At 36.1% G+C, this 27,548-nt stretch overlaps 1 protein-coding gene across 4 annotated transcripts in view; it reads left to right on the top strand.

Moving 5' to 3' along the window:
* LOC106062037 (uncharacterized) overlaps positions 1-27,548 on the top strand; it is a 44,588-nt gene that overhangs the window by 8,307 nt on the left and 8,733 nt on the right. For 3 of the 4 annotated variants that reach the window (XR_008775452.1, XM_056014635.1, XM_056014633.1), the window contains 13 exons: positions 4,509-4,558; positions 6,468-6,637; positions 7,874-7,936; positions 9,058-9,196; positions 11,347-11,477; positions 12,246-12,416; positions 15,426-15,625; positions 16,391-16,538; positions 19,115-19,304; positions 22,155-22,186; positions 23,530-23,639; positions 25,455-25,549; positions 26,227-26,537. Coding sequence is in view for 3 of the 4 variants with exons in the window: in XM_056014635.1 (XP_055870610.1) it covers positions 4,534-4,558; positions 6,468-6,637; positions 7,874-7,936; positions 9,058-9,196; positions 11,347-11,477; positions 12,246-12,416; positions 15,426-15,625; positions 16,391-16,538; positions 19,115-19,304; positions 22,155-22,186; positions 23,530-23,639; positions 25,455-25,549; positions 26,227-26,537 (1,785 nt within the window). In the remaining variant the exon portion in view is untranslated. Of the gene's footprint in view, positions 1-714; positions 856-4,508; positions 4,559-6,467; positions 6,638-7,873; positions 7,937-9,057; positions 9,197-11,346; positions 11,478-12,245; positions 12,417-15,425; positions 15,626-16,390; positions 16,539-19,114; positions 19,305-22,154; positions 22,187-23,529; positions 23,640-25,454; positions 25,550-26,226; positions 26,538-27,548 lie in introns of those variants that run through there. The other variant, XM_056014634.1, reaches the window with a different exon arrangement.

Below are 27,548 nucleotides of genomic sequence, written 5' to 3'. Positions count from 1 at the left end.
CTAATCTAGATTTTTTAAACTAGATCTAGATTTTTATTACAGTATATCTAGATCTGGATTTATATTCTAATTAAAATTATTTTAGAGTCTAGATCTAGAATTTCTAGATCTAGTTTAGACTAAAATAGACTAGATTAAGATGTAGAATTTCAATTTCTAAACTTAAAGTGTAAAAAAAAAGTGTAGATTTTCATTTCCAAACGTTTTGATCAATATTGTAATGTTTTAATATACTAAAACTAATCTACTATTTTTTTATTAAATTTAAATTTAAATTTACGGCAAATGAATCTTTGAAACATTATTACTTTTGACCATCGGATGGCTGCCTGGTCGTGCGGTTTGCGCGCTGGACTGTCGTTCAGATTTATGGATGGCCCAGGGTTCAAACCCTGCCCGCTCCCATCCCCCGTCGTCCTGCGGGAGGTTTGGACTAGGAAGTAATTATCTTCAACTCTGAAGGAACATCCGAAACGTGTAAAACATTTTACATCAAAATTAAATCACCTCTTGAATATTATTTGCGAATATGCAGATCCGACAGGGATCCGACTTCGACGGGGGCCGCCTCTGAGTTTGTGTAACACAAACTCTCTTTGTAATCTTGTTCTTAATGTAAGCTTTGTTATTTTTAAAGTATTTTGTTTTATTTCATGTGTTCCGTGACTTCCGTCTATTTAATTCCACTTCCATGTAGTAGGCTAATATCTCCTTTATTTAAATGTACGTCATTTCTTTATACTCAGTGTAATCTCTTTGTATTCGTATGCTACATCGTTCACTTTTGAGAGAGAACGAGAAGTGCATGGCACAAAATACCCAGACTTTGGGCACTCCATAACACTTTGACTAATGGTCAGTAATAGTTTTGTTGGTTTATTTGTTGTTGTTGTGTTGATGTTGTTTTTTTTTTTTTGGGTAAGATAAGATAAGATAACTTTATTGATCCAAACAAATGGAAATTCACTTTGACTACAATTGACAACCTCAGCGTAACTACTGTACAATAACAATCTAGATGCACGACATACATGCACATACGAACAACATTCACACTCGAAAAAAACAACAACACATAGACACACTTAACCAGCGCTTATAAATAGACTTCCATGTACTTCTTGATGATGACAGAATGTTAATTTTTAATGTTGGTCATCAAGGGCCCCTTATTACTGCATCAATGAGTTATAGGATATTATACAGAAACATCAATGAGTTATAGGATATTATACAGAAACATCAATGAGTTATAGGATATTATACAGAAACATCAATGAGTTATAGGATATTATACAGAAACATCAATGAGTTATAGGATATTATACAGAAACATCAATGAGTTATAGGATATTATACAGAAACATCAATGAGTTATAGGATATTATACAGAAACATCAATGAGTTATAGGATATTATACAGAAACATCAATTTTACGTGTGTCTAACCAGTAACACACTTTCAAGAAATAAAACGCAAAATTTGGATTGGCAACAAGTTTACACTCGGGTCTCTGATCTCTCCATATAAACTACATTCTACTCATCTCTATGATCTCTACATGAAAAAACACATATTTTAGACAGTTCTCAAATCTCTTCATAAGGAACACACATTTAAATGGTTCTCTTATCTCTACATAAAGAGCACACTTTTAAATAGTTCTCAAATCACTTCATAAAGAACACACGTTTAAATAGTTCTCAAATCTCTACATAAGGAACACACATTTCAATAGTTCTCTCATCTTTATATAAAGAACACACAATTAAATAGTTCTCTCATCTTTATATAAAGAACACACAATTAGATAGTTCTCTCATCTTTACATAAGGAACACACAATTAAATAGTTCTCTCATCTTTATATAAGGAACACACAATTAAATAGTTCACTCATCTTTACATAAGGAACACACAATTAAATAGTTCTCTCATCTTTACCTAAGGAACACACAATTAAATAGTTCTCTCATCTTTACATAAGGAACACACAATTAAATAGTTCTCTCATCTTTATATAAGGAACACACAATTAAATAGTTCACTCATCTTTACATAAGGAATACACAATTAAATAGTTCTCTCATCTTTATATAAGGAACACACAATTAAATAGTTCTCTCATCTTTACATAAGGAACACACAATTAAATAGTTCTCTTATCTTTACATAAGGAACACACAATTAAATAGTTCTCTCATCTTTACATAAGGAACACACAATTAAATAGTTCTCTCATCTCTACATAAAGAACACACAATTAAATAGTTCTCTCATCTTTACATAAGGAACACACAATTAAATAGTTCTCTCATCTTTACATAAGGAACACACAATTAAATAGTTCTCTCATCTTTACATAAGGAACACACAATTAAATAGTTCTCTCATCTTTACATACGGAACACACAATTAAATAGTTCTCTCATCTCTACATAAAGAACACACAATTAAATAGTTCTCTCATCTTTACATAAGGAACACACAATTAAATAGTTCTCTCATCTTTACATAAGGAACACACAATTAAATAGTTCTCTCATCTTTATATAAAGAACACACAATTAGATAGTTCTCTCATCTCTACATAAAGAACACACAATTAAATATTTCTCTCATCTTACATAAGGAACGGACATTTAAATAGTTATCTCATCTTTACATTAAGAAAACACATCTAAACATTTCTCTGATCTCTAAATATAGACCACAAACTTTACACTCAGTTATAATAAACCTAAAAAAAAAACAAAAAAAAAAAACAAATGGGGAAAAAAAAAACACGCATTTCCAGACCATTACAAAAAAATAAATTAAAAGTCTTTTGTAGTATTGAGCATTTCCTACAAGTAGGCCTATAGTAGGCCTACTATTAAGACCCAGATCTTCTTTAGAATATTTTCTTCCTAATTTTACAATTAAACAAACACATTTCTAATTTAATCCAAACTAATCTAATATAAAAGGTTTAGTTGTCAAAACATTGTACCGGTCTACAAATTTTATGGACTGAAAAAAAAAAGTTCGATTTCCAACATTATCGGTAACCGATATTGAACATCGGTTGACCATTTAGACAGGAAATCGTCGGAGCGTCCATCGATTTGACAATGGCACTAGATCTGACAAGCAGTACAATACGTGCATAGTGCAAAGCTTGTCTTTCTTAGACGCAAACAGAAAAAAAAAAAGTAAAAAAAAAATTCCACTGTGTAAACAGGCCACCTTTAAACTGGCATAAGATGGGCGTGTTTACCTGGCCAATATTTTTTGTACTAGAGGGAATCGATTAGATCTGTTAGAATATTTTTGATTATAGACTAGTGTAGTTGAAAGATAACTAAAATGTCGAAAAAAGAATTCTAGAATATAATTCATTTATCATTAGATTAAATGCATACTAAATGCTATTGTATCATTGTTATTTGATTAATTTGCCTTGTCCATCAATTCATCAATACCTAACCTATCCATTTTGTAACAGTAAGCCGCAAAATAGTACAACAGACTGAGAATCCCTCGTGTGATATAATTGACTTAAATTGACCCAAAGAGTCATTAGAAGATCATGGTTCATTAGAGCATCACCACAGTCTTAATGCAGGAGACTTTCTGATTGCGTGATACGAAGCTATTCTTAGCTCAGTGGCGTAGCTAGGGTGGGGAGAGGAATTTTAAAATCCCCCCGGGCCCCTACTTGAGAAAGGGGGGGGGGGCAAATGCGTGTTTTTCACATTAAAAATTAAATATTACGCAAAATGCAGGGGCCCCCAAAGAGGTCAAGCCCCCGGGTCCCATACGACGGAAAATTCCTAGCTACGAACAAATAACGCAGCTAGAAGCCTAAAAAAAATCCTTTCCAGGAACTTCAATTTGAAAAATCCGTTACTTATTATACATATTAAAAATAAGTCTGCGTGCGCTATTTCGGTAAATTTCGCACTATTTTGACGGCGCTAACTTGTCCGCGCTATTTTGTCGGGTAACCATCACAAAAGAGACAAGACAACGATAGAAAAGACAAACAGGCACAAAAACTTTTGTTGTCCCCCCTGGCAATCAAATCCTTAAATAAAATTAAACTATCTGGTATATCATGTAATTATCATAGGCATACAAAAAATATGTGCTCATGTCCATTTTCTGCCGACTTTGGCCGATCTTCGTTAGCGAATTCGCGAACTGGTTGGTCAAATAGTGAAACGCGTTCCATTTCGCACATTGCCATGTGAAGGCCGCGAAATGGCCTGCCAGATTTCGGGTTATATACATATATATATATATATATATATATATACACATTTATATACACATTTGGTTTATTTAAAAAAAAAAAAAAGCTCGTTAAAAAAGAACATCTTTTCTATTAAAAGAAATATGACTTATTTGACTCCAATACAGATCTCTTTTTACAGATCATTTTAAAATTGTTTTGCGGAAAACTCTGGATACTTTCAAAATTATTTTCTAAGAACTAGGTCTCTTTCCTTATTTTTTTTTCGTAGAGCATCAAACAGATACAAGCAAAGGATGGATTTTCAAGAATTTTTGAAAGGTAACTTTTACCGATTGCATTTCTAATTTGAATCGCTACATGTATTAATTAAACACTTCTATATAAATGTGGCAAAATATGTAGGTCACAGTTGGGGCTACGTAGCCACGGGAAATACTTCATTCGTAATTAATCTTCGGACTCGAAGACAAGCCTTATTATATCTATATAATCATTTCTCATACTGTGGGCCGCGCGACATGCCAACAAAGAAAAAGACAATCTTTTTTTTCTAGGAAGAAAAAATTGTATTAGCATTGAAGTTATAGATCCATTATAGAGTAAACAAAAAAGGAGACCCTATAACTACTGATTGCAAATTTGATCCCTAAATTATGGGACGTCATTTTATCTTCTAAGAAGAATCTTTTATACTTAGTTGGAGAGGTGTCTGCAACTTGATCCATTCAAACGTGACCATTCGTTACAGAAGGCCTGAACACTGTCCTGCAACGTCACAACCTGTGGGCAGTTTAGATTAATAGCTCGTTGCCACGTGGCGTTCAGTGTTTAGACTTTTAGACCTAACGATTGGTCTCGATTCAAACGGTTCTTTAAAGAAGAAATCGCACAACATGTACGTCTTCGCCAATGCGGTTCTGGAATCTGTATGTCCTTTGTACGTCAGAATAATCAAATTTCTACCTGTTGAATTGCGATGGTTTCTGTTGCCGTCCTTTGAGTGAACAAAACAGGCCCGTTAGCTGCAGGACGCTTTGTTGAAATTTAGGATGATCTAACAACGATCAAAGTTATTACAAACTTACATGCTCGACTGCCTAGATTGTCTCACTCTTTTTTCGGTAACGGTTAGTTCCACACTCAGTTATACGACCTGCTGTTTTGTTACCAGGGGAAATAGTGCTTCATAGAGCAAACCAGAATGAATTTTTGAAGCTCAAGGAGCTTGAAAACGGTGGGGGTTAGGGGAATCTTTTTCGTTTCGATGGCGTCAAAAGAACGCGTTTGAGAAACAGGCGATGTTCCCACTATTTCATTCCCACATGCCTTCTTGTTAAAACATTCCATCCTAATATTTTAGAATAGACTAAGTTAAAGAAAGGTCGTGGTGACCCAGCGTTATAGCGCTTTGCTTTGAACCGGGAAAGGGTGTGTCTTGGGTTCCCAGTGATTTCTAATTTTGGGATTTTTAAAACGCCTCTGAGTCTACATAACTCTATCTAAAAAATGTGTCATTGTCGTAAGAGTAGAGACTAAGTCTTTTGAAACTTTCCTCTAGGCCAATGGAAGATCCCCATCCTCCGGCCTGTTTGAACAATTGTTCTCTCACAGAGGGATCCAAGCAGAAGCAAATTTGTAACACCTCTGGGTTTTCTTTCTGGGGGGGGGGGGGGGGATGTGCTAGAAACTAGCCCCGGAGAAATCCCATTATTATCCTTTTCTGTACCATAATGGCGTTGTGTGTCCGCCTTAAAAGCCCCCCCCCCCTTTGAGTGTAGGAATAGGGCTGTTGAGGCACTCTTCCATCTCTTTCTGTACAATTCCTTAGCATGCCCTTGGGGGTTGTGTTTTGCGACCCTATCGTCGTATTCTTCTCCTCTAACGAACGATTTCACAATTGCGTTGAAGCTGAAAAGTGTTGCTCGGAATCGTGTGTGTGCCTGACATTTGCTGGGGAAAGTAAAAGGCGGTTCGTCATTGTGCTAGCCAAGACATCCTCGTTCCCCATCAGCAATAGAAACAGAGGATCTTTCCGTCCCCCCTGCCTCAGGCAGCACCAAGTCTGTAATGGTTAATTTAATTAACTTACTGACAAGATAAATGTTTTCTAAAAGAAATGTTATTATAATGAAAAGGATCAATGTATTGAAAAGTTTTTTTTTTTAAAATTCATTTATAAAAGGTTGAAAAAAGTTAAATTTTAATTTACAATGTTAATGAATTTCAGAATTGGACTGTGATGACGTGAGATTACAACTTCTGACACCATGGGAGAGACTTCTGCTTACCAAACGACCCATTATTGCTCCCGATGGCTACATTCCCAACTCCGTTGTTCGCAGACGACTGCATTTTGTACAGCCTGAATCACCCAAACCTGTCTGGCAACTCAAACCGGTAGATATAATTATTGTTTACATACGTTCTACATTTTAACAAGTAAAAAAAGTCTTTCTTGGATTGGAATTAATCAGCAAATAAAAAAAAAAGCTATAGTCGAAGGCCTACTTTCTAAATATCAATGAAACCATTTTTTTTTTACAATAGCTCTATTCAACTAGTATCTTCATGGAACCTAAACCCTTCTGGGTGGGCAAAGGGTGGACAAAATCTGGACACAGATATCAAAAACGGCTCTAACGATTTTCTTTAAAAAAAAAAGACAGTTGCTGTATACTGGGAAAAGAATTAATAGCTCATTTGTCACACTGGGAAACTTCTAATTTGACCGTTGTATATTTTTTTCCAAGTAAAAAAAAAAAAAAGAAATTTAAATTCGGCTAAAGAAAGAGAAAAAATATTCTCTTGAAAGGACTATACGTCTTCAGGTATTTCCACATGTAGGCAGTATAGTATTGAAACGTTTAATAAATTAATGTTCAGGAACATTTTGTGCATCTCCTTTCAATGGAATATAATAAATGTCAAGTAGATCTATGCACTCGATTAACCAGGAATCTTTCTCGGAGTGGTCTAAAGGGCTAGAGTACAACAAAAAATCTAAAATATTTTGGCTGCAAGAACAATCATTATAACTTTAAAAAATATTATAATTTTCTTCACTATTTAAGGCTTTGAATGAAATTTAAAAAAAAACAAAACTTTTCTTAACACGTTAAACCTCACCAAACGCAAAACAGTGTTCCGTTACATATGTTCAGCGCTGCTTTCAATTTTTTTTATAACAAGAAAATATATTTTCGGCAGTTTCGGAATACAGGAAATCAATTGGGACCCCGCTAGGGAGCTCATAGCTCACTCTTGTATTCCTCATTGGTTAGATTTTGTACTCTGCTAAAGATCTGCTTGACGTCATGAGTTTTGAGATAGGGGAGAGGAAAAGGAAGAGAGGGCTGAAACAAATCATGTATTACAAATAGTAGTCTGGATCAAATAGGAATTCAAATCAAACTAATTACACACATTTAGTAATTTCTCCTCTCAAAAATGTAGGGGAGGGAGAGGTATGATGGTCTATATCGTCTCCTCCTGATGCACGTCTGCTCCTGATCCACCATGACTTGTTCGTACTATGCACAATTTTAATTTTAATGTGTTAACTAAGATTCCTTTCACAGATTGTAATAAAGAAAAGTGATGATTTCATGTCTAATGATGACGTAACTCTTACAGGTTCCAGAATTTGATCCTCGATACCTCCCTGACGGTTGGAAGATAAAGAAAGACAAAGAAAATGTATGTTTTTACAAAGCTTCTATCAAATCTGTCTGTGGTAAAATGTGTGTACACGTTATTTCTCCCACAGCCCTTCATTTGTTCAAATTTTGCAGAATTATTCATTGGCATAGACATGAACAATAAAATAAAAACAATTAGTCAATTAATTATTGTTTTTTTTTAGACTTAGACTTAGATCCTAACCCTAACCTTAACCCTAAAATCCATTAGTCTTCTCTCAATTTAGGCAGCTGCATCACAGCTGGGATAACCGATTGTGTTAAGTAGGTGAATTTTCGTATCAAGTGCAATAGCTTGGTTTGTCTAAAATAGGCCTCAGCCTTTGGGCAATCTTTGGAAATTAATTATTTTGTTTGATACCAAAAAAAGGGAAATTAATCCTTGAGTATTCATTTATATTTGCTAAATATGTAGGGTTTAGTCCCACTATGTAATTTAACACTTTATTTACTATCTTTTTTCTTGACTCTTTATCTACTTTTTCTCAGTTGTGAGGTCACTACAGTATTTAATAAGTTATTCCTTCTCGGGTTTCTACCATTCATAATTGTTATTGTTCTCTTAATTGTTATTGTTATGCAAGTGATGAAATTTAAGCTTATGACTATTTTTATTTTTTTGATGATACGTTTCGACTTGAAATAGTCTTCTAAAACACAAGTGACCCTAACATTATTCTAAGTTCAATCCCTTAAAATGTTCTAGAAGAGAACAAGGTTGTTTGTCGTAGTGCATAGCTTATTTCACGTAGTGTATAGCTTAGATCACGTAGTGTATAGCTTATTTCACGTAGTGTATAGCTTAGTTCACGTAGTGCATAGCTTAGTTCACGTAGTGTATAGCTTAGTTCACGTAGTGTATAGCTTAGTTCACGTAGTGTATAGCTTAGTTCACGTAGTGCATAGCTTAGTTCACGTAGTGTATAGCTTAGTTCACGTAGTGTATAGCTTAGTTCACGTAGTGTATAGCTTATTTCACGTAGTGTATAGCTTAGTTCACGTAGTGTATAGCTTAGTTCACGTAGTGTATAGCTTAGTTCACGTTTGCGTATTTTCATGATACACTCATGTGGTTCATAGATCTATTTGCTTATATGCTTGGTCTGCCATGTCATTTAGGGTTCGAAAAATCTCAAAGTCAAAACGGCCAGCATTCAGACTGAAGTGAAAGAAAAGTCAACTCACAATGAGCTCCTACGTCACACAGATACGATGGTGGTGACCAAGAAGGATGGTTTCACCAAAGTCAGGCATGAGTGTAAGTGGCCTACGAGTTTCGTAGCTTTAAACAATTTGTTAGTTTTAGAAATGTGTTGGTTGAGGACTCCACTACTCAATGTTCATATAAAGACCTCGGACTGTTCTGGTGGAAATACTGTGAAAGAAGCCCTAGAGGCTTAGACTGAAGTCACATTATAAGCCTTTTTCATAGACTAAAGTCTAAGGGGGGTGATAAAAGGATGAATGCTGGTTAGAACACAGAATCCTCGGGTATGTGATAAAAGGATGAATGCTGGTTAGAACACAGAATCCTCGGGTATGTGATAAAAGGATGAAAGCTGGTTAGAACACAGAATCCTCGGGTAGGTGATAAAAGGGTGAAAGCTGGTTAGAACAGAGAATCCTCGGGTATGTGATAAAAGGGTGAAAGCTGGTTAAAACAGAGAATCCTCGGGTAGGTGATAAAAGGGTGAAAGCTGGTTAGAACACAGAATCCTCGGGTATGTGATAAAAGGGTGAAAGCTGGTTAGAACACAGAATCCTCGGGTAGGTGATAAAAGGGTGAAAGCTGGTTAGAACACAGAATCCTCGGGTAGGTGATAAAAGGGTGAAAGCTGGTTAGAACAGAGAATCCTCGGGTAGGTGATAAAAGGGTGAAAGCTGGTTAGAACACAGAATCCTCGGGTAGGTGATAAAAAAATGAAAGCTGGTTAGAAGACAGAATCCTCGGGTAGGTGATAAAAGGATGAAAGCTGGTTAGAAGACAGAATCCTCGGGTAGGTGATAAAAGGATGAAAGCTGGTTAGAACACATAATCCTCGGGTAGGTGATAAAAGGATGAAAGCAGGTTAGAACACATAATCCTCGGGTAGGTGATAAAAGGGTGAAAGCTGGTTAGAACAGAGAATCCTCGGGTAGGTGATAAAAGGGTGAAAGCTGGTTAGAACACAGAATCCTCGGGTAGGTGATAACAAAATGAAAGCTGGTTAGAAGACAGAATCCTCGGGTAGGTGATAAAAGGATGAAAGCTGGTTAGAAGACAGAATCCTCGGGTAGGTGATAAAAGGATGAAAGCTGGTTAGAACACATAATCCTCGGGTAGGTGATAAAAGGATGAAAGCTGGTTAGAAGACAGAATCCTCGGGTAGGTGATAAAAGGATGAAAGCTGGTTAGAACACATAATCCTCGGGTAGGTGATAAAAGGATGAAAGCAGGTTAGAACACATAATCCTCGGGTAGGTGATAAAAGGGTGAAAGCTGGTTAGAACAGAGAATCCTCGGGTAGGTGATAAAAGGGTGAAAGCTGGTTAGAACACAGAATCCTCGGGTAGGTGATAACAAAATGAAAGCTGGTTAGAAGACAGAATCCTCGGGTAGGTGATAAAAGGATGAAAGCTGGTTAGAAGACAGAATCCTCGGGTAGGTGATAAAAGGATGAAAGCTGGTTAGAACACATAATCCTCGGGTAGGTGATAAAAGGATGAAAGCTGGTTAGAACACATAATCCTCGGGTAGGTGATAAAAGGATGAAAGCTGGTTAGAAGACAGAATCCTCGGGAAGGTGATAAAAGGGTGAAAGCTGGTTAGAACAGAGAATCCTCGGGTAGGTGATAAAAGGGTGAAAGCTGGTTAGAACACAGAATCCTCGGGTAGGTGATAAAAGGGTGAAAGCTGGTTAGAACACAGAATCCTCGGGTAGGTGATAAAAAAAATGAAAGCTGGTTAGAAGACAGAATCCTCGGGTAGGTGATAAAAGGATGAAAGCTGGTTAGAACACATAATCCTCGGGTAGGTGATAAAAGGATGTAAGCTGGTTAGAACACATAATCCTCGGGTAGGTGATAAAAGGATGAAAGCTGGTTAGAAGACATAATCCTCGGGTAGGTGATAAAAGGATGAAAGCTGGTTAGAAGACAGAATCCTCGGGAAGGTGATAAAAGGATGAAAGCTGGTTAGAAGACAAAAGTAAAGAACTCAAGCAAAAAATGGAATCATGTATATCAAGCTATAATTTCGCACATTTAAAAAGCTTGTCTTGGTAGCTCAGTTGATCGAGTGTAACGCTTCTAACGATCCAGAGCAATGCCACATAACATATGAATGTTTACTCTATTATTTTAACATAAAGAAGTAGTTAATTTAAAAAAATACCATTACTCGTTTAAACATTGTTTTTTATTCAACAGATCAAAGCGGATCCAAGAAACTTCACCGAGTAGAGTTTAACCTCGGCGTGCAGCCAGAAACAGAAAAGACAAAAGAAAAAGCAGACGACAAAAAACTGCTTGACAACGTGGCATCGAAACATCCACAAAATGTACGCCATTTTCTTGTAATGATGGTCATTTGGTCACTTAACGCATGTCCAGAAAATTTAATACTGATTATTTCAAACCATATATTTATTAAATATCAAACGAAAATCAATTGCTTTTTTATTTTCAAATAATAGTTAACTTAACATTCATTTCATATTTGTCAATAAAACATATTGGCCAATATGGGCCGTGGCGAAGTTAGGATGAGGGGGGGGGGGTCTTAATTCGAAAGTCCCCCTGGGCCCTCACTTGAGAGGGCCCCAAAACGGTTTACCGAAATTTTTTTACATTAAATATTTAATATTAAGCCAATGCCATTTAATCTTGCTATTCATGTTGTTATATAAGTTAGTGTTGCATGTATTCCACACAGATTAACTCTTTCCGTGTGGGGTTACTCTTAGGGAGTAACCTGAGTTATATATTATTAATTTTTATATTTATTATGTAAATTATCTGAGGCATGATGTTGAATGTCAAAATACAGGGACCCCTTAAGAGGTAAAGCCCCCCCCCCCCCCTTTAATCTCTAGATATGCCACTTAGTATGGGGATGGAACCCACATCATTCGCATGATTACAATTAGGCCTACTTTTTATGTCTTTTTTCCCTCCATTTTGTATTCAACACGTGTTCCATATTCAGAGCACGCTGCACATTTTGACCAACTTTTGCTTATCTCTCCATGAAGAGAGTGCAAAAAAAAAGTAGGACTAGTAAACAAACAAAACAAAACAAAAAATAAATTTGAACTATTTTGTTTCAGCTTGAAGAGAAAGAGGAAAAGCTGGCTGTTCCCGATTCTGAATTGACACGCCTATTACAAGAGGTCACACCTGACTCCACGAGAAATACACCCAGCTTCAAGGGAAATAAGCATACAAAACACAAGACGAAACATAAGGCTCTAGAGACTCAAGAGCATGTTTCCAAACAAGTAGGCTCAAGTCTTTCATTTATTTGTTTCCAGGGTCGGAGTAGGGAACGGTAGTTAGCTACATCTAGATTATTCTAGACATTTACCCATTCGTAAAATAAAAGTTTAGTGATTAAGGGGAGTCAACTCGGAGTTTATATTATAAAGCCGTAAAATTTCGGTTTTCATTTTTGAGAGAACACAGCTCCGTTGTTCATCAAATTAAAAAAGCATATAAATAAATCTCATGTGACAAGGGACGTGAGGCTCTACAAAGTGGGGTTCAGGAGCTCCATATTGAGGCCAATTTAAAAAAAAAATAATTTACTTAAATCTGATGAGTCTTTAATGGGTGCAGGAATGACATACAATGAACTAAAAGCAAGCAAACATTTTGAAATACGTAGAGAAAAGACTACTATATAAAAAGATTGTTTTTTTTCCTAATAACCAACGAAAGTTTGATTTTTTAAAATCGAACATTTTAACCCCGCCCCATAGAAGAAGAAGAAGAAGAACCCCGACCCATACCCCCTCCCCCAACAGACACGCACTCGTAGGACGTAATTATCTTCATTTTTGAAGGAACGTCTGTAATTTATAAGATAAAATAAAATCGTATTTCATTAACACAAAACATGCGCAAGCAACAACCAAAAAACTCACATACACACCAACGTCATATACATACACACGTAATTTACATACACACACATAGATATTATTGCACTGACACGCTTCTTCTTCTTCTAGCCAGCTTTATTGCTGCTGAGCTGTGAGCTCTTTTGCAGACTGTGCCAAGGAAAAAAAGTGTGCTGTTTTCTTCAGTTGTTCAGCACTGCCGTGCAGGGTGTTGGTTATGTTGGGCTGTAGTGGAAGTAGGGTCTGCCTAAGGTGGATTAGGGAGGGGCATTCAAAGAGGATATGGTTTACAGTTTCAAAGGGGTGGGTGCAGTGTCTGCAAAGGGGGAGTTGTGTGGAGTTTATTTTGTTCAGGTGGTAATTTAATAGTGGTGTGTGTCCTGTTCTTAGTTGGAAAATTGTAGATTGTTCTTTGCGGGGGGAGGAAGTTAATACTGTCCAGTTTGTTTCATTTCCAATGACGCCAATGTGTCCAGGGATCCACTGTAGTGTGATATTGATATTTAATTTTGATATCATCTGATGGATTATCACAATGAGTGTTGTCAACTCTCTTGGGCTGTTTGAGGTGCTGCTGTTAAGTGCTTGCAGAGTAGATTGGGAGTCTGTAAAGACAACAATATCTGATGGTGGTTGCACTCCTTCATATAATTTGTTTTCCACTGTCTGGAGTGCTATGGTAATTGCCTCAATTTCGGCTTGGAAGTTTGAGCAGTAATCACCACAGGGTGCGCTTATCTCAAAGTGTTTATTTTTAGGGAAGACCAGGAAGGCACCAAGACCAGCATTGATGGTGGCTTTGAAAGCCGATCCGTCTGTATATATATGGATAGCTGTTTTGCTAACTTTCAATTGTTTCAAGCGTGCCTACTTTGAGCTCCAGTGGATTTGATTCTTTAGTTAAGGTGTTATTTAGTAAGTTAAGGCGCAACAGAGCAGTATTAGAAGCTATTGAGAGATACAGAAGGTTGGCGGACGATCATCCAAATAAATTACTAACGCAGAGAAATAGGAAAAACAACCAAAAAAGCAAAGGACTCTGATCCAACTTACTGACGAACTAACCCTAAAACACCACCTACCCAATAACAGAGAAAAAATTACCAGATTTTCAAACATTACACCCGGACTAAACTACAAACAACCAACCATCAAAATACATTTACTAAATAGCATTGACACGCTTGGTTAAGGCCTGTGGGACGTGTCGAGGCTTTCATATCTTATTTAACTGTAGACAAAGTCCATCCTGCATGATTATTTTTTGGAGCATATAGCTCATACTTTCTCATTTACCTGGCACGAATAAGCAAAACAACAAACACAGCAACTTGTAAACAAGACTTTTAATGGAGACCACATGGGAGAATTCAATTTCGTGTTCAATGTCACAATGTTAAAAAGAGAGATAACTCTATTAAACAATAAGAAAAGGGATAATAAAAATTTTCTACAGGGGGCGAAATAAACAAAAAAAAAAAAAAAAAGATCAATCATTGACAGCATAGGGGTTAACTCACTAACTCAGTTATAATGAATATAATGCACGTCAAAGATCAACTATAAAAACCCCATCCCCAAAATTAAGTTTGTGAAACATCAGTGACGTGGATAGGAAACTCATGCGTTACTTCTCTTCTCATAAGTTTTTTTTTTTTACAGCTTCCGAATGGATCTCATTCACCAATCGTAAACAAACAACGTTTAGCCACAAATTACGTAATACACACAGGTTGTCACGTGACATTTCCCCCGTTGTTTTATCAATGTTATCACGTGGCTAAATGTTGTTTGTTTACGATTGGTGAATAAGGACCATTCTACATGGATTCAAACAAAAAAACAAACAAAAAACATGAGTGGACACGGATCTTGAACACGGCTATAACGATTTTTCTAGAAATTTGACAGTTTATGAATATCTTTGGGGAAAAAATACTAGCTAATTGGCCACACAGGGTCACTGGGGAAACTCTGCTTGACCGATTATAGTTTTTCAAAGTACAATCTTCTTAAAATTAAATTCGGTCTGGAGGTCTAGACAAATATCTCAATATCTCAATGTACGTCAGCGGGTATTCCCGCATGTATTCACGAATGAGTTAAAAATAGACGTTCGGGAACATTTTCGCACCGTCTTATGAATTCGTTAGCTAGGGCTAATTTTAATTTTTGACAATATAGTGAATATACATAGGTACAATTTATTAATAATATACGGTAAATAAATTGTTCTTTTTTATTTATCATTCATTAGTTATTAAAAAGCAAAGTCATAGTTTCACAAATGAGGAATTATCTTTTTAAAAAAGTACTTTTTATATTCTGCAAGATGAAAAGCCGATACATTTTCCTGAATGCCTTTTTTTTTTTCTTTAAAAATTGAAGCCTATCACAGAGCTACACTCCAACGAGTTAACAGCCAGTAAGGGGGACAACATTATCCAGCAACTTCTTCAAGAAACCTGGTTCCCTCTTAAAGGTCAGCTCGACATTATGGATATTTTGGAAGAAATTTTGAAACTTTTGGAGACTAACCTGGATGATGTCTTCGCTGCAGTTTGCCAATACCTTATCAAGATTTATCAGTAAGTTATTTATCTTTATGTTTTCTAATCAGATATAAAAATGTTTGACGTCTTTAAATCAATCACCAAGCTAACGATCCGTATAATGCCAGAGTTATTGCATTGCAGACAGTGCGGCATACATTAGGTAAGACTGAAAGGGGGGGGGGCACAAACTTAAAATTTACAATTAATAATGTGTATATAAAAAAGAAAATGAGATTAAATTATTTGTAAATACTGTAGCGTTCGTTAAAATCAACAATCTTTTAGCTCTACTTATTAATATCATTAAGACCATTTTAAAGCACACAATCTTGCCCAGGTCAACTTGATTAAATCCGGCACTAGGTCCAAAATTCTTTTTGACATGTTTAATTTATTTGGCATATCTTATCTTATTAAATACAGACGTTACTTCAAAAACCAAGATAGCATCCTACGCGTGTCCCTAGGTCAAACTAATCATACATGTCAACGATGTCAATGACTTAAATTCTGCCAAGTAATTGGTTTTCCTGGCTGACTGTGCCTTGATCTTTTTTTTTTCTTTCTGAGTATTTTAATAGGTTTTGTTTTTGTATTTGAAGATTGAAACTTTTCAGGTCAAGTCCTGATGTCACGTTATCCTTTTGTATCTTTGTGTCTTAACTTGTTTAAATTTGGTACTACACAGGCTCTATTATATCTGCTACTGCATAGGCGAGATCTGTATTAGTTGGTATTATAAGAGACAGCCCTACTTCTAACTTCTATGATAATGAGAAATTATATTGTATATCTTAGACTTTTAGGTATAGCTGAGGAGATATTAAATAGGGCTAAGGAGAAGCTTACTATTCAGCTGAAGAACCAGTCAGCAGTTATCACTGACAACTCGAGACGGACGTTGGATCAGCTTGACCTAATGTCTGACCTGAAGTCCAAAGAAAAGGTTAAGTAAATTTACATTTTCGACAACTTTTAAAGATGGTAGAGTTTTTTTTTTTGTTTTTTTTTTTTTTTGCATCTACAGTCTACAGGCCTGAACTTAGTTTTATATTGGCATGAAGTATTATATATAGGTGGCCAGGGACTAAATAACAATAGGGCAAAGTGCTTGATTACTTTGAGTTCAAATCATTTCGAAGAATAATCTCTATGAGTTCGCTTGAGTAGTTATTTGCGCTGGCCACATAGCGCTATCGTAGACATACAGACTAACGCTGGCCACATAGTACAGTGGCGTAGCAGGGTACCCGTGGGCCCGGGTTCAGGAATTCGAAGTTGGGCTACCTCTTATTGTATGACTGAACCCTAACTGGGCTCTACTGTATCTGAGAGAGTACATGTCAATGAAAACAAACTTCTACGCCAGATAGTACACACGGTACACCTGTTCCTCACGGGATAAAGGAGAACAATTTCCTTAAGCTTTGGATCTTTCCTGTCTTGTCCAGGTCTTGGATTGCGTGTGTTGTTTTACACTACTTCACTAATTCTAATGCGAGTCCGAAACCATCCAAGGGACACAACTATTAACTATAACATACTTGATAAAACTTATGAAAACTTCAACTGATGTTTATTTACAGAGAGGGATGATCGTCTTGTCTCTCTATCCATCGTTTAAATTAGCACTCTATTCACTATCCATCTTTCTACAAGCCCTAGCCATATTCTTCTCCTCATGTACCTGTATTCTGTCTGCGTCACTAAAAACAATGCACAATATATTTATTTACAAGACTTACATAATCTCTAAACTAAACTAGTTCACTGCTGATTATTGGAAGGGCCGGTGTCATTGGTCAACACATGTAACATTTCGGGACTCCCGAGTAACATGCTGAATCTTCAGATTTTCTGAATGTGTATTGGTCGTCACAGGCGTAGGATCCTGAAAACTTCAGCGCAAGTGTCCTGTTTTACATCAGCTTCGTCTAGTTAGGAGAGGATGGTTTTAAAGCACCTCTTTAAAGAGATTAGTGTTCAAGCTACTGAGTAGAAGGTCGATTATGATCTCATGCTCGCTTTCCATGCACAAATGTTTGTTACTTCAAATAATTGGAAGACATAATATCTACATGTGGGTGATTTTTGTATTAACTATATTTAGATAATTTTTGATTTACCGTCATTCTAAAGAAATGTGCGTATGTGTATCCTTTTTCATTTCCACACTGTGGTGTACAGTGCATCCACTGTTTACTGATACAATTAATTAATGTATTTTAATTAGTCAATATGCATTGTAATATTAAAGAAATAAATAACACTTAGACAAAAACAAAAGCTAATATTATATTATCGTATAGAACACTTTCACAATGGGTGGGCTTACAAGTAGTTATTGTTTTTAGTATTAAATAAAAAATCTAACACGTTAGATATAGGCCTAAATGAAACGCTGTACTGACAATTTGAGAGTTACCTTCCTTTAATAGATTACATGCTACATGGATTTGTTATTTTGCTCGGACACCAGAAATAGAATTTAAGAAAAATGAACATGTTTTAATTAACATAATGTAATAATGTGATGCATTTAAACTCTAACTCTTATAGACCACATTTTCTTACTAAACCCCGTTTGGACCCCCAGTGGTGGTGGGCCCGGGCACTATCGTAGACATATAGACTTGCGCTGGCCACTTATTGTAGACATATAGACTTAGCTTGATTTACGTATTTTTATGTTTCGAATGGGCACAAACTGGCGGGGTCTTCATCGATATGTATAACTTACATTTGTACTATTTTATCGGTATTTGTGAGATAGGCAGAGCTTTCTAATTTAAGCTTAAGGTCTCAGGTCTTGAGTAATGATAAGGTTGCGTACATATGCACTTCTGCGATGAAACGTCATAATCTATTTTAGATGTTTACCCGGTACAATGATCGATTTCCGTTGCATCGATCCACTTCCGTGTCAAAATATCTTGTTTTATAAGATGTATAGGACAAAGATTATTATGTCTGGCCCAAACCGCATGCATTGTGGCTGGGGATGGCAGCGGGCCATCGTGATGACAGTTTGAAGCGCATATCGATGTAACCACACTACCAGGCAGCCATTTTAAACAACAGATAAAGATTCGAAACTAGAGTCTTTGGACTATTTTAGCAAAATATTCTATCTTTGACTTTGTAAAATGAAGACTTTTACAATGACTGAAAAGTGAATGGAAGGAAACATTTGGTCAAAAGCTGGAAGTCTGAAAATGTCCGAAACTGGCAGTGAAGTTAATAAAGCGTCGCGCTAATAACACGAATGTCGTTGGCTCGAGCCCCAAACTGGTCAACTGTTTTTAAATTTCGATCCGATTAGATTCGATGAGATTTCATCCAATCAGGTCACGTCACATTCGATCCGCTCAAATTAGAACTGAACCGATCAGATTCAGAAGGGGCCCAAATGTATTTCCCCAACCACATTTATTCATTGATCATTTGCAGCTAAAAAATACTCTAGCTTCAATAGGCGTAGCTAAAATCTTTAGAAGTAAACTATCTTGTTATTGTCAACAGGCATCCGATGAAACCGAAAAAGCGAATGTCGGTTACGAGGTTGTGACAGACCCAGAGAGGCAGATTGAACTGAATCCAACAGAAGATATCAATACACCCAGACTGCATATATCACGTAGCTCCAGTAGATCTAGATCCAAAGCTTCGAACAAAGCAAAAGATAAAAGAAAGAGGTCTAAAGGGAAGCAAAGTATGGCAAGCATTGAACTCAAGACTTATGTCCCTTCCAATAAATTAAACTAACTGCCCTGGCTTGTTATGATGTCCTAGCATGTTATAATCTTAAATAAATCAAAACAATATGAGAAATAAGTATTTCAATGTGTATTTCACCCATGGGCGTAGCCAGGATTTTTTTTTCGGGGGAGGGGTAAAGGTGTGTGTGTGTGTGTGTGGGGGTACCCCAGCGGAAAAAAAATATATATGTGTGTGTGTGCACATAATTAATCTTTATTACATTCTGACCCTTTCCGAAGACTTTTTTTGTGCCCTAGAATAGGTTCTTCCTGGAATTAGTGGAAAACTTGTAGACTCCCCGCCCTTGCAAGCAAGGGGCTTTGGGGGAGCTCGCCGCCAAGCACTATTTCTGGTATTGAAAGCCAACAAAATGCATATTCTGAGGTATCTACAGTGCATTATCTTTCTATTAAAAAGTTTTATTTCAAAAACCTAATGTGCTATTCTTACTGACTTAGACCCTCTCGCGCCGTTCGGCGCATTTTCTGGCAAGCTGTTTCCGCAACTCTTATTATGCGTAATTCATTTTGTCGGAGAACATGTCTCGCAAAACCTCATACGACGCTCTATCACAACCTTACTAAGGGTTCGACTCCCAGTTCGGCATATGATTTATTTGATTTAGACCCGATCTCTATAACTGACTCCTAAAATCTGTCTTAGCCATCTTTGTTGAGCCACATTTAGTGTTTTTTAATTTCGGTAGAAGATTATTCACACTTTATTAATGAAGCCCAAGTCACTGGTAGAAATTTGTAACCTCTCTTGACTACGCTCTTGGAATTATATGCCTGTATTTCGCTTTAGATTTTATATCGAAAAGGAAAGTTTTATCGTCATAATTATCTGTTGACGCGATTTGAACTAAAAAATCTCTGTAGTTTTTTGTTGTTTTTTTTAAAAACCAAAACCCCATTTAGCTACGATCATAGAATTTGGTGACTGTAGTTTGCTTTAAAATAATATTGAAGAGAGAAGTTTCCAACTCAAAACGCTCTGTAGGGGAATTTTAAACTCAAAACCATCTGGAGGGGTTTTAAACTTTAAAGAAAAAGCCATCTGGAGGAGGGGGATTTAAACTCAAAACCCCCTTTGGCTACGTTCATAGCATTTTGAGTGCGTAATTTGCTTTTTTTTTAAATATTGAAGTGGTAGTTTTCAGCTTCAAACCCCAACTGGATAGGGGGGAGGGGGTTAAACTCAAAACCCCCTTTGGCTACGTTCATAGCATTTTGAGTGCGTAATTTGCTTTTTTTTAAAATATTGAAGTGGTAGTTTTCAGCTTCAAACCCCGCTGGCATGGGGTTTTTAACTCAAACCTCCTTTGGCTACGCTCATAGATTTTATAGTGTGTAATTTGATTTTTTAAAAATATTGAATAGGTACTTTTTAGCTTCAAACCCCAACTGGAAAAGGGGGGGGGGGTTAAACTCAAAACCCCTTTGGCTACGCTCAGAGAATTGTGAGTGTGTAATTTGCTTTTTTTTTGAGAGGGGGTTTATCGTAATTTTTGGAGTCCGTTTTAAAGTTAAAATCTTCCTTAGCTGTTTTCTTGGAATTTGGAATTGTCGTTTGCATTTTTTTAGTTTTGTTTATAGAAGAGGGGGATTTAACTGCAAAACCCCTGGTAGGGTTTTTTTATAACTCAAAACCCCTGTAGGGGGTTTTAAACTCAAAAACCCCTGGTAGAGGGATTTGTATCTCAAAACCCCCTGATAGGTTTTTTTTAAATCTCAAAACCCCCTGGTAGAGGGTTTTTAACTCAAAACCCCCTGGTAGAGAATTTTTAACTCAAACCCCCCTCGGCTGTGCTGTGGTAAGTGATGATTTAGTATTAAAATCTCACCTAAAATAAATAAAATGAAAGCAAAAATCAGTCACTTAATTCCGTTCCCCCTCCCCCCGCAGCGGGGGGATTTCATTTAACCCCCCCCCCGGCTACGCCCATGATTTCACCCACCCACTCTTCACTATATCCAGGAATATTTTTGACGTGTAGGCTACAGCAGTGTTTCTTAAACTTTTCCAAGTGGCGGCATCGTAAAATGTTCTATCGCGACCCATTTTGTTGTTAAAGGAACTGGGAGAGAGCAGCAATGTCTAACAACGATGTACTCCCTGGCGCCTAGCTTATCGTGTATTCTGAGCTTCAAAAATGCTTTCTCCTAGTGTCTACAGTGCACTTGAATTAAGAAGGCGTGTCGGGTCAATACTTTGAGAGGCAATAGATGTTTGTAATGGGTTTGATTGTCGTGAAATCATCTTTGTGTTCAGCAAAACTTTTTGTAGCGGGGCTGTTTAGCAAGACGTCTTGTAGCGGGGCGGTTTAGCAAGACGTCTTGAAGCGGGGCCGTTTAGCAAGACGTCTTGAAGCGGGGCCGTTTAGCAAGACGTCTTGAAGCGGGGCCGTTTAGCAAGACGTCTTGAAGCGGGGCCGTTTAGCAAGACGTCTTGAAGCGGGGCTGTTTACGCAAAATACGTCAACAGAACGGAATAATTTTGATTGTGTATGATTTGAATATTTCTTCAAAATTTAAGATTATTACATCTAACCCAAACCTTGTGTTTATAGTCTAACTACAATGAAAATGCAGTATCGTTTTTTCGTGTCAGCGCGTTGTGCCCGACAGTTTGAGAAACACTACTTTGTTTAAAACGAGTAAACTATCGACTATGTTTACACTTAATAAAAACGTGTAGGGATTTTAAACATAAACATTTCTTCTTTTGTTATGTGAATTCTGTTTTTATCCTTCAAACTGCACAAAACAATTGTTTTTTTTTTTTGTTTTTGTTTTTAAAGGCTCAAGTTCCAAGACATTAGGCCTACCTCAGGTAGTAACTTGAATGTTCATGTTAAATATTGTGTTTGTTGGCGTTTATCCATATTATCTGCTTCCTTTTAGAAGTAAAGAATAAAGAAAGTAAGGGCTATAGGACTGTCTTTTCTCTAGATGATCTAAAGTTAAATCTAATCAAGACCTTGTTTTTGTGATATTTCATCTAGAAATTAGAACCCTCAGAATTGTCAAAGTGAATGTGATGGATTATTCACATACATGTTGGATTATCAAATGTGCTTTGTGGGATGGGAGTTGGTGCTATTTTAAATATTCACCTGTTCTTTAATTCACGTGTTATGAGAAATGTAGTGAGGTGGTGGGGGGGGGGGGGCATTCAAAAGTGGTCCAATAAACGATCATTCCTTTTTTTTTTTTAAAGAGGAAATAATGCCTAAATAAATGTAGCCCTGTGTAGGGAACGGGAAGGGTGCATTCTATTGGTACCTTTCGAAAATACAATTCCTTTTCCTCTAGGCCTGAAACTAGGGGTCTTAAGAGATGTTTGTGGTGTCTAATAACGTAAATTGCATGCCTTATGGTTATTGTTAAAGGATGCGAACAAAAAAAAAAAAGATGTAAAACTAATCAAAGGTGCTATATCTAGAATTCAAAAGATGAAAAGTTTGTAGTGACTTAATTAGAGGATGCTAAAAAAAAAGGTCAAGGGTTATCATTGTAATAAAAAAGGATCGAAACGTGTGAAAGTGGTGTATGTGTAGGCCTATGTGTGTGTGTGTGTGGTGGGGTCCGGTCAAAAAGCAACATAGAGCATATTGTATATTTCAATATTGCATTGAGAAGCGTAAGAAGTCAGATATTGTTCGTAGGACTAACTTTTTTTGTTGTTGTGGGCGAGTAAATTATCGACTAGGTTTACACTTAGTGAAAACGTGTAGAGATCTAGTCCGGCAAATGAAGTAGTGAAATAGATATAGTTTCATTGTTTCATGAGGGTAATGTGGCCTACAAACTGAGGAAAAGTACCAAAAAAAAAAAAAAAACAATATGCATTTCAAAAGATTGACCATTTTGGCAAATATAATGGGTTGTTTTATATGAAAGGCAAAGGCGTCATGCTGCCAGATAATTTCTGAAGAAATATTTTCTTGGGGCAGGGATTGTAGGACAATACATCTTTATTAAACTTGAATACGTGAGTCATTTGTTGGGAAACGTAAAATAAATAATTTAATTAACTCTAAACTCTAGGGGCCAAATGCCATCTATACAAAACTAATTTAAACACACATTAATAAGCTTTTTTCTATGTTTTCTTATGATATATTCATTAAATTGTTAAATTACCGAAAGACTAACTTTGACTCCTATTTGTAGACAGATAGTGGCTTGATTGAGGATGAGGTCATCAAAAATATGGTGCTAGGAAATGGAGAAAGCACGAATAAAAACATGTTATCCAATCAAAATGTTATAGATAGTTCCAGGTAATCAACTTTTTGTACAACGATCTATGGCTTATAACTTAAGATCTATAAGGCCTACATCGTAGTAGGCCCTAAATAGGCCTATATATATCTATCTATCCCTTAGATATGCTGTCTCTCTCTCTCTCTCTCTCTCTCTCTCTCTCTCTCTCTATATATATATATATATATATATATATATATATATATATATATATATATATATATATGTATGTATGTCTCTTTGTAGCCTGTTTTTTTAAGATTGACATCTGAGCCTTTGTAGCCTTTATAATAGTAGTTAGAGGATCTAAGAACATCAGATGGGCCTTCGTAGCTTAGTTGGTATGTAAAGAGAACGACTGCCTGGTCTTGTGGTATTCGCTCTTGATTTTCCTATCGATGGTCCCAGGTTTGAAATTTGTGTGCCGCCATTCCCCTTGGGAAGTTTGGACTAGGATGTAGGAATCTGAAGGAACATCCGAAGCATGTAAAACTTAAACAAACGAACTGTTGTAAAATTGTTTTACAGGTTTCATATGCTCTTTCAGAGCTGAAGATAATCTACTTCCTAAGCCCTAATCAAAACCTCCTGCAGGACGACGGGGGGAGGCAGCGGGACCACCGAGACGACCAAACGACAGTCGATTGCGCATAGTGCACGACCGGGCAGCCACACTAACATTTTAGCCTTATCTAAGTATAGACTCTATAGCTTTTTTGAGCATCTAGCCTACATTGACATTCCAACTATTTTCCCATAATTAGACTCGACACAATCCCTTGCAATAACAATATCTCTAAAGAAACAGTTCTCGGTAAAGTTATGCTAAAGATGATTAACCATAATTCTAGTTTATGGTTCTCTTTGTGGTCATAAAGAAAAGTTGTACAAGAATAGATGCAGCTATAGAATACTAAGAAAAGAAACATTTCTTCTTTTCTACAAGTCTCCTATGTGTGTAGTCAATAGTGTATCTACATCAAGTATTTCAAATTGAAAGATACAGAAATTTTACAAAGAGAATTAGATGAATTACAGAAATGGGAATCATATTGGAGCATGTCTTTCCACCCAGAAAAATGTCAGTTGTTAAGAGTAACAAAAACACTAAAACAAATTAATTCCACATATCTTATTCATGGCAAACCAGTAACACAGACTAAAAACGCAAAATACCTTGGTGTTATAATAAATGAAAAACTGTCATGGAATCCACATATTGATGAAACTATAAAAAAAAATCAAACAAAGCATTAGGTTTTATTAAAAGAAATTTCTATAAATCAAACAAACTAAAATGTTATTTAACATTAGTTAGGCCAATAATAGAATATGCATCCTCCGTTTGGGACCCCTCAACTCAAGAAAACATTAAGAAACTGGAACAGACACAAAATAGAGCAGTGAGATTCATAACAAACGAATATTCACATTTGACTAGAGTAACACCTTTAGTAAAATCACTAAATTTAGAAAGCCTTCAGGACAGAAGACTCAAAAGTAAAGTAGCAATTATGCACAAAACACTGAACCATAATCTTCTTGGCAGAATTTAAGTCATTGGTTAATATGCATGACTAAATGCATGACGCGTTGGACATAATCATCTTCTTTTTTGAAGTAACGTCTGTATTACATAAGATAAGATTTAAATCTTAAGGCATGATGAAAGTGGTCACCAATTTTTCTAGTGTGAAAAAAAAAAAGAAGTAGCCTAAAATATTTTAATTTTTTTAAGAGGCTTAAATACTTAACATTCTACACAGTAGAGAAAGAACAAAATAAAGTTAGATCTAAATTAGATTCTAGACCTTTCTGGAACTACTTTGCAGAGCAAGTACAGGGCAAGTGGGAAAGGCTCAAGACAATGCCAAAACAAATAAACAACTTGAACTTGATATTGGCAAGGAGAAGGGAAAAGTAGAAGGTAGGTTTGTCTTAGGATTAAATCCACACAAAAAATAATTTTGTCTTCTGGTTAGTTTATGTGTGTGTGTGGGGGGGGGGGCAGTGGCTAAGTGGTTAAACGCTTGTCTTTTGAACTTGGGTTCTGGATTCAAATCTTGGTGAAGACTGAGATTTTGAATTTTTGGATTTTTAGGGTGCCCCTGAGTCCACCCAACTTTAGTTGGGGAAAGTAAAGGCGGTTGCTCATTGTGCTGTCCACATGACACCCTGCTGCTTGTTAACCATTGGCCAGAGAAACAGATGACCTTAACATTATCTGCCCTATAGACCGCATGGTCTGAAAGGGGAACTTTACTTACATTACTAGTCAGTTTATGTAGGCTAGCTTTCCAAGTATCAAGACCAATAACTTTTTCTTTATATTTTGAAGGGACATTAAAAACATTGATTTAAAGGTTTCAGGCTCAAATCAGAGACATTTTGGAATTTGTGCTTGATGTAGGAAGCCCTTTTTAATCAGGGATGATATGCTTAGCTGTGACCAAAAGAAAATTCCATTCAGATAGTTACATATCTACTCTAAGTATATTGATATCTCAAAAGGTACTTCTGGACTGGGATGTTAACTTGAATTGATGCAATGGTTGCATGCATAAATGTAGTGATTTTAATGTGAGCAATATCTCTTTTTACCAGAATATATAGTGGTGCTGCCCAAAGTGGCACACTCAGAAGATGTTTCGATGGTCAACGATACTTTGGAAATGGGTCACATGAAAAAAGATAGTTCCTCTGAATCAAATTCTCAGCAAACAGCAGCTGTCAGAAGAGAAGGACTTGTAGACAGTGGCAGTGGTTTAATCTTTACTGGTGGCATTGGTAGTAGTGATGGAAGTAGTGGCAGTGGCATGAATGACAAAGAAAATCAGATGTATGACAGTAACTCCTGCCTCAATGATAGTGATAGTGATGGTGAAAGCATCAGAAGCAGTGAGGAACACTTACAGGTACATTTTTAAAATACTTTTATATTTAAATCTCTCACATTGTGGCAGAATTAAATATTTTTGGAAGTGTTTAATTAAGTTTATGTTTTAAACATATATTTTACAATTATTACTTAATAATTTATAAAAATGTTATTTCTTTGTCAAGACTTGAGTTCTGGTCAGTCTAAAGGATAAGGGGGGTAATTCAGGTTGTTTACTTGAAGATTTTTTTTTTTTTTTTTTTAAATGAATGTAACTCATAGTTAAACAGTGTTCAGGACAGTTGGAATTTAGTTTCTAGAGTTGAAGTCTAGACTTTAATCGACTGTACAACTGCTATTTGGTCCATGGGAATTTGTTCTATTGGATATATATATATATATATCAATTAATATTGGATATTTCATTTGCCAATGGTGCCTGTATTTTACTTATATATATTTATAAATAAACAAGTTATATGTCTATGAATCTCATTCTGAATCTTGATAATATCTTGATATATGCTGTCATGGACATGTTCATGAATAGGTTATATTTGGTAATCAGAAACGAAATGCATGTACGTATATCAAGAAAGGAAAACCTTGACATTCTTAAAAAAAAAAGAAGAAAATATTTTAATAGTTCAAAGTTTATGGAAAGGAACCATAGAGATAAGTATTTGTTGTCAATACTAGATAAGCTGTGAGTCAATTATTGGTTCGTAGCTATGATGTAAGAACAGTACCAGACTTAAACTTGATAAGGCTCCTAGCTATTTAAGATATGGGCCCCTTGTAATCAACATAAAGCAATATTTTCTTTCCTCTTTCTTCAAAATGATGAAAATATCCTTTCAACAATTTTTTGGAGGCATAATTTATGTAGCTTACAGGTAAATCCATCACTGGGCAAGAGGTGAGGTATACATTGGTTAGCACTTATTATAACATTTCATAAATCCAACAAAACGGCTGCAAAAATTGTGTATGGGGTGCTCTTAATTTTCAACCAATGCAGATAAAAATTATTAGTTAGAAACATAAC

Source organism: Biomphalaria glabrata, chromosome 16 (genome assembly GCF_947242115.1).
Source record: "Biomphalaria glabrata chromosome 16, xgBioGlab47.1, whole genome shotgun sequence".
Taxonomy (NCBI): domain Eukaryota; kingdom Metazoa; phylum Mollusca; class Gastropoda; family Planorbidae; genus Biomphalaria; species Biomphalaria glabrata.
This window is presented reverse-complemented; position numbering and strand designations above follow the sequence as displayed.